The sequence below is a fragment of the Hyalella azteca genome, unplaced genomic scaffold (genome assembly GCF_000764305.2).
Source record: "Hyalella azteca isolate HAZT.00-mixed unplaced genomic scaffold, Hazt_2.0.2 contig5890, whole genome shotgun sequence".
Taxonomy (NCBI): Eukaryota; Metazoa; Arthropoda; class Malacostraca; order Amphipoda; family Hyalellidae; genus Hyalella; species Hyalella azteca.
In genome coordinates this window covers 1-13291 of record NW_025936068.1, presented here as the reverse complement: position 1 = coordinate 13291, position 13291 = coordinate 1, and the positions used below count along the sequence as shown (strand labels likewise).

General features: G+C 39.1%; 3 protein-coding genes across 3 annotated transcripts in view; all 3 read left to right on the top strand.

The window, feature by feature from the left end:
* The window catches only part of LOC108676353 (serine/threonine-protein kinase Nek3), a 5314-nt gene extending 921 nt beyond the window's left edge, over positions 1-4393 (top strand). The window contains exons 2-8 of the mRNA XM_047880675.1: positions 55-162; positions 744-851; positions 1513-1580; positions 2702-2835; position 2881; positions 3164-3311; positions 4246-4393. Coding sequence (XP_047736631.1) covers positions 74-162; positions 744-851; positions 1513-1580; positions 2702-2835; position 2881; positions 3164-3311; positions 4246-4393 — 696 coding nt within the window. The 5' untranslated portion in view covers positions 55-73. The remainder of the gene's footprint in view (positions 1-54; positions 163-743; positions 852-1512; positions 1581-2701; positions 2836-2880; positions 2882-3163; positions 3312-4245) is intronic.
* A 54-nt stretch (positions 4394-4447) lies between these two features.
* Positions 4448-7808, top strand: LOC125177939. Its single transcript, XM_047880677.1, has 5 exons — positions 4448-4455; positions 4637-4679; positions 5468-5532; positions 6118-6163; positions 6632-7808. The coding sequence occupies exons 1-5, from the start codon at positions 4448-4450 to the stop codon at positions 7571-7573; spliced, it is 1104 nt and encodes a 367-aa protein (XP_047736633.1). The 3' UTR covers positions 7574-7808.
* Positions 7809-8841: 1033 nt separating this feature from the next.
* LOC108676352 (ubiquitin carboxyl-terminal hydrolase 22) lies at positions 8842-13135 on the top strand (the record flags this gene model as incomplete). Its single annotated transcript, XM_018164418.2, has 5 exons — positions 8842-9108; positions 10819-10951; positions 11442-11657; positions 12485-12657; positions 12989-13135. Coding segments are annotated over exons 1-5 (789 nt in total), but the record flags the coding sequence as incomplete, so codon positions are not given.
* Between the last annotated feature and the right edge of the window lie 156 nt (positions 13136-13291).

Sequence of the window (13291 nt, the reverse complement as noted above, 5' to 3'; positions counted from 1 at the left end):
CTCCTCCACTAACCCGCCCTCATAACCAACATGTTTGCACCCCCGCCCCCCCAGGGACGCCCTCCCCCCCACGATGGTGGAGCGCTACCAGAAGTTGTCCCGCATCGGGAAGGGGACGTTCGGCGAGGCTTGGCTCGTGTCCAGCACTTGCTCGGGACGCAAGTGAGTCACCCTAACCCACCAGGCAAATGACCGGGGAATAACGGTTATTCAGCGTTAATTCAATGCTGCAACGTTTAATGGATCGTGTGGTGCTGTGGTCTGCACCACACTGTGGTCTGCAGCACCCCCAGCTTAATGAAAAAAAAATTTTATTAGCCGCCTGACATACTAAGTTACTCACCCTATCGTTTCTCAACAAAGTTCAGCTGGCAAAATTTTATTTGAAGTTCTCATTTCAACTTAAATGATCGCCTTTAATTCAAACGAAAAGTTCGCTGTGCACGCGTAAATTTATTGTCACTCATAGCTGCTGCATCTTTCATCCTTAAAATCCTGCTTGTCCTTTTGCTTAAAATTTTTATTTTTCTATTCATTTTTTATAATAAACAATTGTGTATGAATTAGAAAATTTAAATGCGCTTTTCATGTGAAAGACTGATAGTGTTAGTGATCCTGTTAAATGAGGACTTTGTTGATAACGTGAACTTTCTGATTTAAGATTAAAAGATTAATTAATAAATTAAAAGTTAATTAATTAATTAATTAATTAATTAAAAGTTAATTTATTTTGTTATGACCAGGTACGTGGTGAAGGAGGTGCGGGTTGAGGACATGACCAAGGCTGAGGTGCAGAAGGCCAACACTGAGGCCCTCATCCTGTCCCGCTGCAAACACAACAACATCGTGCGGTGAGGGGCAGTGAGGGGCGCCTCGTGTGGTGAGTGGCGATGAGGGGCAGTGAGGCGTGCTTCGTGCGGTGAGGGGCAGTGAGGGGTGCTTCGTGCGGTGAGGGGCNGGGCAGTGAGGGGCGCCTCGTGTGGTGAGGGGCAGTGAGGGGCATCTCGTGTGGTGAGGGGCAATGAGGGGCGCCTCGTGTGGTGAGGGGCAGTGAGGGGCATCTCGTGTGGTGAGGGGCAGTGAGGGGCACCTCGTGTAGTGAGGGGCAGTGAGGGGTATCTCGTGTGGTGAGGGTTGGTGAGGGGCGCCTCGTGTAGTGAGGGGCGCTGAGGGGCGCCTCGTGTGGTGAGAAGTGCCGTCGCTGTTGCTTTCCTTGCTGCTTGTATTTTTTTGTAATCTTATTGAGCGTTTCATCATTTGGCAAGCTGATGCATGATGATGTTGCTTGCTTCGTGCCGATGTTGATGGAACAGAGGCGGCCGATCAAAGATTGGGCCAAAGAATATGTCCATTTATTTCCTGAAGATCTCCTGGAATAACCCCTCCCCCCATTCTCTCCGTTCCGTCGGTAAGGCGTTTAATAGCCTCGGTCCCGCCACAGAAAGATATCCTTCTCGCAGAAATTGAAACTTGAAGGAAGTTTTTTATGAAAAAACTGCTGTTGTGTTGCAGGTACAAGGAGGTGTTCATGGTTTCCAGCCCATCCACTCTTTGCCTGGTCATGGAATACGCTGATGGCGGTCAGTATATATTCATCATTATAATTTATAAATAATTTAAATGATCATTACCTTGCATAAATTACTCTAGGGAATGACGCATTTATAATGGATAGTTGATACATACTTTTTCGCTATAGTTTCTTTCGCTTTTCGCTGTTGTTCTCTTCGCCTCTTTTCGCTTCTTTGCCAAGGACATATGTTAAGCAGTTTAAAAGTAACCAAATATTATCTTAATTGATTATTTCTACTCATGATCACTTTGATGGAGCTACCAAGGGATGGTAACAGTGATGAATTGTACACTATTTATTATTTATTCGTTATTACAATCCCGCAATTATATTCGCTCACGAAGCAGACTGTCCAGTTTGATCCGTACAAGATTTCTCGATTCGGGTTATCACGAATAAAATTACTCCTAAAATAACATGAATTGCATATCATATTATTTGTAAGCTTTAGGCATTACTTTAAAATTCTCTGGGATTTCCTATAGATATTACATACATGATTACGTTCAATTTAGTATTGAACATGACATTTCCATGACATTCAGTTTAATTACATCATTGATTTTCCTAATTCATTTAAGCCTTTGACCATCGTCCTGTCTTCTGGATAAAGCGATTGTGTCCAGCGTTTCGACAAATAAAACAAAATACCGTACAAAAAAAACTTCAATTTCATTCTCGTGTAAAGTGGAGTTCTATATTTGATTCCATGAACTACCCCATAGGTAATTTTTTCCGCTGGTTCAACTTATTAAATCGCTCTTGCTGTTCCATTCCATTAAGGCTTTTCAACACAAATTAATAACGAAAATTTAGACCACCTCGTAGAATTTTTCTACGAGTATTTTAAAGTACTGTTTGATTTATGAACGGAACGGCACTTGATGTATTAAAACCTTAAAATCCACTCGGATAAGCAATGTAGATTAATAAAGAAAATTTTTATAATTTTGGAATATAGGTCGAAGAAAGCCGTTCAGGCAATTTTTTGTTTTATGAGCTGAACGATCAAAACCATACATTTCATTCGGATTAACAATGTAGATTAAAACTGAAGCGTTGTATAATTTGTTATAATTGGTCTCGGAAATCACCAAGTAATTTTTGGTTATATGAATGTTACGACAGGCGACCTCTCGCTGAGAGTGAAGCAGGCGAGGGACGCCGGCGAGCTGCTGCCTGAGTCGACTGTGCTCAAGTGGTTCGTGCAGATCATCTTCGCCGTGCAGTACCTGCACTCCAACGACATCCTGCACTTGAGGGTAGAACCTAAACTGAGGTGAGGGTAGACCCTAAACTGAGGTGAGGGTAGAACCTAAACTGAGGTGAGGGTAGAACCTAAACTGAGGTGAAGACAGAACCTCCAACAAGGTTGAGGATGGAACTTTATTATTCAAGTCTTCGTTTACGGCGCCAGATCAGAAATTTCTTTTTGTATCCATCCCTCTTGAACTTAATTTGCCAACAACTGTCGGCTGTCTACCAATTTCTTTGTTCGTTTCAAATTAAAAAGTTTTTTTTTTTGCTAACTCAAGTATTTTAATTCCACTTAAAAATATTTTTTCTTACGACTCGTATCTTTTGCCCTAGATCTGAAGACGCAGAACATTTTCCTGACCAAGACGGACCTGGTGAAGGTGGGCGACTTCGGGATCGCGCGGGTGCTGACCAGCCGAGAGGACCTCGCAACTACAGCCATCGGCACGCCATATTACCTCTCCCCGGAGATCTGCCGCCGGTCTGATCATGTCTTTATAATAATCTTTGTTTTTTCATGCATCACTAATTGAGGCTACCGTTGCCATGATGATTGATGAGAATGTCACTGGGAATGGTGACATTCCTCTCAACCTGAATGAGAATAGGAGCGGTTTACCTACGACCGCCCCCAAAATGTCACACTCTTCCCCCAAGAACTGTCGCCGGTTTATTCTTATTTATCCTAAAAGATCTATACGTTTGCATGCATATATCTCTTATCTCATACATTTAGGCATTTGCATGTACCTATTATATTTTAAAAAGTCGTTGTGCGCCAAATAGCTTCATGTGACATCCTTACCACTGTCGCATGTTGTCAGATACTCCATACTTGAACTCAGTAGTATCATTTCCAACCTATAAGAAGTTGAAGCATGTCTATCTCGGGCAATGTGGGGCTCTCCTGCTGTTTGTTAACAATAGACGACCAAAGATTAAAGATGTTATGTGATTAAAAAATTGTCGTGAAAAAGGTAATGTGAGAGATGTGATTAAAATAGTTCGTATAGATTAAGCAATCTGCAGATCAGTTACGGTGTGCGAGATGTAGTCAAATCCACAACAAGTTATGTTAAAAGTTTACAAGTCTTTTAATATAATAACAAGTTTGAATTATTTGAACTGTACGGTAGTTTATTAATAAGTCCCTGAATGGTAAAATAAAAGAACACTGAAATAAGAATGCTGAATTGTCACATATGAGTTAACCTTCCAACATTTATGCTACAGAAAGCAAAGAAGTGCCATTGTGCGTGTAGACTTGTTTTTGGATAGCGAGGCTTTACTTGGCAAGTCAGAATGTTCTCCCAAACTCTCGGTTACATAACAAATATTCTTTATTCAAGCCCCGAAATTTTACATGCAAATAGTTCTTAATGAGTTAGAGGAACTTTTGGTAAATTTTTATCCAGTTTGCCGTACAACCACAAGAGCGACATGTGGGCGATCGGTTGCGTGCTGTACGAGCTGTGCAGCCTCAACCACCCCTTCATCGCCGACACCTTCCCGGACCTGGTGCTGCGCATCCTCAGGGGGGCATACCGACAACTGCCGCAGTGAGTACCTAACCTGTGGGGACACATGGTGCAGTGAGTACCCAACTCGTGGGGACACATGGCGCAGTGAGTACCCAACTCGTGGGGACACATGACGCAGTGAGTACCCAACTCGTGGGGACACATGGTGCAGTGAGTACCCAACTCGTGGGGACACATGGCGCAGTGAGTACCCAACTCGTGGGGACACATGACGCAGTGNATCGGTGCATCCTGTCTCTTATACACATCTAGATGTGTATAAGAGACAGGTACCGCGCCTCAGACCCTTCGTCACCGCCTACCTCAGGGTGAGGGTGTAGACTCCCATATGGCTTTCATTACTGGCCACCTCCTAACTGAAGGGCACTTCTACGTTAATTACTGACCACCTCCTAACTGAAGGGCACTTCTACGTTAATTACTGACCACCTCCTAACTGAAGGGCACTTCTACGTTAATTACTGACCACCTCCTAACTGAAGGGCACTACTATGTTAATTGGTACTGACCACCTCCTAACTGAAATATACTGCTATGTTAATTACTGACCACCTCTAACTGAAGGATATTTCTACGTTAATTACCGACCACCTCCTAACTGAAGGACGTGATTCTATAGTAATAATCACTGGCCACCTCCACCTCGAAGGTGTTTCTCCAGTAATTATTGACTACCATCTCCCTAAGGCGCTTCTAATATATGCTGAGTTTCCCTGACGTACTAACCTTCCACCAATGGCATCTCTGGCAAAAGAATCTCCCACGCTCTGATGACCTCTGGTCTAAAATATTCACCTTCTTCTAAAACTTGGAGTCATGACTTCGTAGTCATTTGTGCACTAGTATCTAATTTATTCTTATGTGGTGAATATTTACTGACCACAATGAAAAATACAACAATGAAAAAAAATCAATGCCGGCAAACTTCTTTTTTAAATCGATAAATCTTAAACTTCTGGCATAGTGTTATCTGAAATATAAATCTTCATTTAAATTTATAACTTGTTGCATGGGCCCATTCAGCAGCTTTAAATTCTATTTACGATTTCATAATAAAAAGTCTGCAGCAAAAATAAGTTAAAATCTTCTATTCCAGCAACACGAAGAGCTTATCAACACGAGCTCCCCGGCGTCTGTGGCCGCTGACAGCACTTCTACGAAGTCAGTAAATAACATCGAGAATTTATGTATTAATGAACAATATTTATATTGATAAATAATAATTCTGCTTATGTTGTATTATATATGTTAATGTTAATACACACGTTGTTAATTTTAGTAGATTATATGAATGTTAGTTTTTCTCTTGATAGAACATATAGCAACTGTCGCAGAAAAATGATATAAGTGACATTGATAGTAATATTATTATTGATATTTAAGCTAGTGTTTATTGTGTATCTTGATGGAATATTTAGTCACTCTTGCTGAAAGGATTGCATACACAGTGCATGCAATCACAGCAGCGAGAAAGCGTTCCGGGAAAGATCAGCAAATTGTGAGTCAGTTTCTTCTCATCACTCTCACTCACCTCATCACTCTCACTCACCTCATCACTCTCACTCACCTCATCACTCTCACTCACCTCATCACTCACACTCGCCTCATCACTCTCACTCACCTCATCACTCTCACTCTACTTAGCAACGGCTTGATTTTACACACGATAGTTTGTTTCCTTTTATTCTTATACCGGAATCGTTTTATTACTATTAAAGATTAATGATTAAATATTCTAATTCGCAGATCAAAAGCATCTGAAGTCTCGGACTCGGCAAGTTCTTCAGCTCAGGTACGTTAATTTAAATATAATGAAACATTTTCCGGCGGTTCCAAATAGTTTTTGACTACCGATGAATAATATTTAACAGTCGATATGATTAAAAAAATTAAGACCTTGATCGGCATTTGCCGTAACGAAACATGAGCATGATACACGAGACTGTCGTTTAAGAGACTGTCGATAATTAATAGGCTGTTTTTCCTTCTAAAATTGTCATTTATCCTAAAATTAACATTTATCAAAAGTTTGCCTTTGTCCTTATACTGCCATTTATCCAATGAGTGTTATTTATTGTGGTATTGTATTTATCCTTTGGTGGTTTTTATTCGTAGTTTTCCTTTATCCTCAGATTATCATTCATCCTATGACTGTCATTTATCCTGAGATAGCTATTTGTCCTATGATTACTTTTATTCTGAGATTTCCCTTCGTCCCTTCTCGGTTCCAAAAAAGGTATCACAAATCCTTCCCGTGCAGGGTGCCGGCCGTATTCCCAACAGCCTGCGGGAGGCGATCCTGAAGAGATTACCCATACCTCGGGGCCGCGCCTCGTCCGATTCCTGCGTGGAAGCCTCCACCCGCCGCCAGGGGAAGGACTTGCCACCCAGCACCAGCGGGACCTCAAGTTCCTCCGATGATATCCGCAAGTCTGATGTCGATTCAGGGATATTTTCCAGCCACGGAGACTCGGTTAAATGTCAGGATGTGCCAGTACCTCCCAAACACGATAGAATAATCGAAAAAGATCTGGGACCTCCTCTTATAGCAGAGCCAGACGGATCTCTGTGTTTCTCTGGCACGCCAGACAGCAATGTCATGTCTAAAGTCTCTAATTCTACATCTCATTATTCAAGCACCAATTCGTCCACTCGTGATAGTTCAAACAAGACGCAGAGTTCGAGCAACAGCTGCCTCAGTTGCTGCTCGAAAATTTCAGCCGAGTTAAGCCACGACAAAAAGTCGCCAGTGATTCACGTGAAGCTGTACTCGACAAGCCAGTCCTTGGATGGATCCGTAAGCCGACGGCATAGCCATGTTTTGTGCCACAAAGTCCCGTTGTCGTCCCTCTCTTGCTGCTCCGAGTGCATGATCGAGGAAAATGGAGATGTGGCGCCATGTTTGTGTACGTCCCAAATATCTGGTTACTCTGTTGATTCTGATATTTCCGGAGACAAGAAATCCACATGTAGTTCTTCTATTCACTCGAACATTGTCTGCAACTGTGCCGAGGAAATAAGTTGCGTCTGCACCAAGGGTTCTCAGATCACGTGCGAAGTCGACCTTGTCTTTGAAGGAGAAAATGTGAAGAATGTTCCCATGAAAAATGAGATCATGGAGGTTGATGTTTCAAACTCGCTGTCTTTAGTAAACAACGGAGAGTTCGGGGAACATTCGGACTCAGAACTGTCCAGCAATTGACCAATGTATGCCTGGAATCATGATCATTTTTATACAGTGCCGTAATTCCCGTGGTAAAATACTGTTTTTAGGCACTTCGGTGATAATGAAACTTGATTTTGAAATTTTAATCTCAGCTTATTCATCGCAAATCGGTTCCTTTTACCAATCCAATGATAGTTTAAGAAGCTATAGAGATGATGAGTTACACGCTTAATTAATGCTTATATATGAAATTGAAATATTATTTATTATTTTTTGACTAAAGACATGAGCGTGTTAATTTTACATGGGTTTTTAAACCCTGAAATACTTTAGAAAAAGCCTAGTTCGTGTGGATTAAGTTTCAAAAATTTATTTATCATCAGAAGAAATCCTACAATAAAATGTTTATCCTGATGATCTAATATAAATGAAGAATTAGAATTTTACTTCTTGTATTATTATTCATTTACACATTTCGCTACGTTCATCACAAGCCTTTGCTGATTTCATTATGTAGGTCTATACTCTATAGGATAACATTATTTCTCGACGAGCGATCCGAACGCAATTCGCATCTCACACCTCTAATTAAAAAAAATTGCATACAGCAAAACAATTACTTCGTATATGTGCGAAGTATAAGAAAATTTATTTCTTTATATTTAGCCACCGTACGTTAGACAAGTCTGGAAACTCGTACCATCACAAGTTGAATAATTCGCGTGCACGTTTATTTGGATGTGACCAAGAATATACATAAAATAGTGCAGGGTATCTGTTAATTTAACGGCAACTTACAAGTTCATGGCGAAAGTATTGAATCGTATGTACGATGTACATAAGGAAGCAGTAATATATATGTTATCACAGATGAGCTATCGGGTCAAAGTTATCCGTTTACTTGACCGATATCGTGCTTCTATTGATTTCGCTCAAAAACATCTCTGGCGCAGCTAATTTTGATAGGTGCAAAACGTGAACGATTGATTAATTTTGCAGTTATAGTTCACACTTATATTTTCATACTCAAAATTGTGGGATGCCCAAACGCTTTATTAAACAATTTCACCATTGCAGCCAATGATTCATACCTGCTCTAAATAAAATTGTTTTTTTTTTCTCTGATAGGAATATGTTTTTCGGACGTTTCAGAAACTTTCGTTCATAGCTGTTTCCTAACATTATCAATGATTCATATTACACACATTATTGAAGAATAGACTCAATAATATTCACTCTTTTTAATTTTCATCGCTTTGAACTTTTTATCTTAGAAAAAACTTTGCTACAAACTTTGAACAAACGTATTAATAATATTGATTGAAGAACTCTTAGAGACGCCACTAGATGGCATCAATAGTGCGGCGTGGGGAGCGTGTTCACCTCACAGCCCCACCTAGCTTCACTTATTTTGTATAACTGTTGGTTCTTTTTGTACCACTGCTTCTGCAATGAGTACTGAAGGATGTGAGCATCTTTTGAAATTCAAGTCCGTTAATGGAACTGGGTCGTTTCGCTTAATTTACAGCTTTTTTGTCTTTTGTAGTACGAAGCCTACTCGAGAACAGAAGGTGAGTCGCTTGTTGTATCAGCTGATCGAGTCTCTTCCATTCTCACTGATTATTGTTCACACGTGCCGGCTTGTTCAATGCATATATATATGTTTCTTAGTACAAGCAATTTAAATTTATCGCCTAAAATACTTATTAAGGTGTACTTCTGTACTGAGATTTGTAGTAAATCACTTGTATAAGTTTTGTCTTTGAATCATGCGGTCCATGACCGGTCAGCTGTCTGCCTGTCTCCTGGTTATGATTTCCTGTTTACGGCTTTGTCCTTCAGCATTATTTTCTTCTTTTCTTTGCTTCATAATGCGGTGTTTTCTTTTTTCGTAGAAGTTCTGCTTTATTAAAACGCTAAGTAGAAGAATAATTTTATAATTTTGGCGATCGAAGTTGTCTAAAGAATCGTAGATGATCAACTAGGTACCTACCTACGCGTTAGTGAGGCGTTACTCATTCAGTAACGCGTTTTTCGCATTTTGTGAGACGATGCAGAATTCGCATGCGCAATTTTAACCCGTAGAGTTATATTCAACGTCATGTATACATGCATATATATTTTTATTAGTACTATACTGAATTTGTTTTCTATGGTTCGTGCTAATTTTTTTCGTCTTTAGCCATTAGGTACAAATACCTAAGCCTATTGTTTTGGATTGTTAGCTATGGAATAATGGAAATGAGATCCCTAACTGATGGAACTTGGAAGTAACTGAGTATTGAACCATTCCTTTAGGTTTTTCATCATCTTGTTCTATAATTTTTGAAGATCTGCATGATAGGTCCATTAAATCCAAAGTCCCTCTGCTAAATTAATTATACCAATTTGCATAATTTTAATAATGCTCAACTCGGTCAACTGTTCCACAGCTAAACTCTTCTATTTTACTCTTCAAATTGTCATTTTAATTTAAACTATTGAAGAAAAAGATTCAGAAAATGCTTCTGAATAAATATTTTTTTTTACATGTTAAGTGTACTAATTACCTGGGCTGCTGGGCATGCCCCTAGGGCCTAGAATTCCATTTTATTGGTTATTGTATCTTCACTTACGGAGTAAATATACCTTTCAATTTCATCTAGTGCTTCTTAGTGCACTCTAAATACAGTATGTATTCTAATAGCAAATTTTAAAATAAACTGGCAATAAAGCAAGCTGAATTACCCTGATTATTACATCCACCAGTAATGATGAAGATGATGAAGTCAACCTTGAATGCTGCAGCGGTGCCTTGTGACCTAAGTACAAATTTTATAATACTTGCTTCAGCCAACAATAAATCATGACACCACAGTACATGTGTTAAATATTTTTAACAGAAATCATCTTTTTACAGGCAAAATTAAGCCAGAACAGTCAGAACTAAAATCTCTTTGCAGAATTTTGTGGTAATATTACATATCAAATAGTTTTTTGATCATATGATACTAATTTTATTGAGGAGTTGCTAGATCCTCCTATTAATTATTTGAAATAAGTTATGGTATTTTCCTTTGTTTCCTGATAATTGATCCTTGGATGAGGAGACTACTACAGAGTAATAAGGGACTGTTGCTGATGTAACAAAATTATGCCATGATTTTCTAGCTTTGATATCCTCCTGTTATGCAGGATTTAAATTGATATAGAGTTTAATTGTAATTGATTCGGATTTGAAATTGTAATCTATAAAATTGTGATCTTGGATTTGGATTTGAATTGTGATCTTGGTATTCCAGGTAAAATGGTGCAGCTGCACATGTTGTGGATCCATAGGTCCACGCATTCATGCCTGTGTTCACTGCGTTCATTTTGCCTGCTTCACTCACCGCCACATCCATCAGCATTATCAGCTCAAAGGTCACCATCTATGTAAGTATTGATTATTAAAAATTGAAAATTTGAATTAACTTAACAATAGATAAAAAATCATCCAGCTGTCATGGAGAACAGAGTCAATTTGGATGAGGAATTTTTCTTTAGTTTCTTTTGGTATTTTGTAATTCTTCTTGATTATTAAATGTTAGCATTGCTAACCTACTTCTTGTACCTATAGTTTGTTATTTTAGCTATAATTACTTTGAAAATTTAGTGTCAAATTTTAAAAATCTTGCATTGATCATAGAATTGGGTATCATCCATTTGCCTCTTGTCTGATTGTGGACTTTTATTTAATCTGTTATCTCTTGACCTGTAATTATGTCACAGATTTCCAGTTTAATGGAGTTTTCTGTTTAAATATTATCCAATTGCTTTAATCCAATTGCCAAAATTTTTGCTTTTACACTTTGGAGAATATGAACCTGTTGGTGTTGGATGCTTGATTGAATTCTAATGTGCTAATGGAATCAATTTGTTACAGCCATAGACACAGAGCATGGTGAGGTCATGTGTCTATCATGTGGAGACTTCACATATGATTCAGAGATAGTAGACATAGCAGACGCATCACGAGACCTGGCACGCAGCTCACTGGGTCTCAACAGACACTACACTCCGTGGCGGCCTGGCTCTACTGAACTTGCTCTTCTTAAACGCCATCCTAAGAGACGGAAACTCAATCATAATTCCACTATTGGTTTGTACCTAGTAAAATTATTCTCTGTTCTAACATTTTATTGAGGGTTCTGAACCTGAAATTTTCATTGTTTGCTTGATTTTAACAAACTTTTTTAGTATTAAACTGAATGGAATTCAAAGTTCATATCATTGAGAACACCAAGCTAAGTTGCTCCTAATCTTGAATTAAATGAGTGCTGATGAAAATTTATAGCTTTAGTTGTTTATGTAATGTTTTTAGCGCATTTTCACATTTATGAAAAAAATTCGCTATTGTGCTTGCCATGTCCGTCTGTCTGTCTGTCCATGACTTCACGTTTTTGTTGACTAGAAAATGCGTGCTCTTTCACCCACTGCAGTGAGGACCTACTGAGTTATATTTTTTCCATTTATATTGCAGATGCTTACAATTTTAATTACTTGTTACAAATAATTCTTTAATATAAAATGCTTAGCTTAGTGATGTTGGCATAATTTGTCATGATACATTTTTCCTAACCTATTTCCTATAAGTATAGGATTCAAAAAAATCTTTAATGACAGTGTAAACACAATTTCAACAAATCCATCTTACCTAATTATTATAACTTGTCCAAAAGAACTTTTTAAACCTGTAAAAGCACTCTGTAAAAATGTGCTCACCCATGTGGTTGAAAAGCTTGAGTCAGAGGAGTTTGTCTCATAGCTTAGTAAGATAAGTCTAATATTAAATGCCTGGCTTCTATTGCTTAGTAAGAAAAGCCAAATATTAAATGCTTGGCTTTTGAAAGTTAGTAAAAAACTCCTAATATTAAATGCGTGGCTTTTAACAGTTAATAAAAAAGTGTAAGAGTAAATGTATTGCAGGTCTAAGAGGCCTCATAAACCTGGGCAACACATGCTTCATGAGCTGCATCGTCCAGGCGCTGACACACACGCCCCTACTCAGGGATTTCTTCCTCTCTGAGAAGCATGTTTGTCACTTCAACAACGACGCGTCACAGTGTCTTGTCTGTGAGATAGCTAGATTATTTCAAGAGGTGGGTGCTCCATTTATTTACATGTTTAAATTAAATTGAATTAGTTACACGTCTGTTAATATTTTATTAGACTACGTATCCCATCTGATGTAAACCTTATTTTCGGGTAAATGCTCGTTCTATTGTGCTGCTTATGTTTATTTCTTGAATACATTATTTACAACATAACCTTCGATGTGAGAGGTTTAAAGGGGCAACATTGTGAAAAAGTTATTACCACTTTGATTCAATGGGTAAACATGTTAGCATTGTACCTAATATTACTCTCAATCCAGCATTAAGGTGCATTGTATTACTGACTTTTTTTTGAGCCGCTGTTTTTTGTGTGCAGTTTTACAGCGGTGCACAGGCGCCGCTGATCCTGCAGAAGCTCCTGCACCTCATCTGGACGCACGCGCGGCACTTGGCGGGCTATGAGCAGCAGGACGCGCACGAGTTCTTCATTGCTGCTCTGGATGTGCTGCACCGACACTGTCAGGTGCCTGGGGTCTGCACTCGCGTCTTCTAGGCATAAAGTTACATGTACTGTTACTCTGTCTAATGACTTACGGTATTGTTATGCCTTTTATATCGGGAGATACCGTCAGGTGCCTGAGGTCTTCACTCGCATCTTCTAGGCATAAAGTTACCAGAA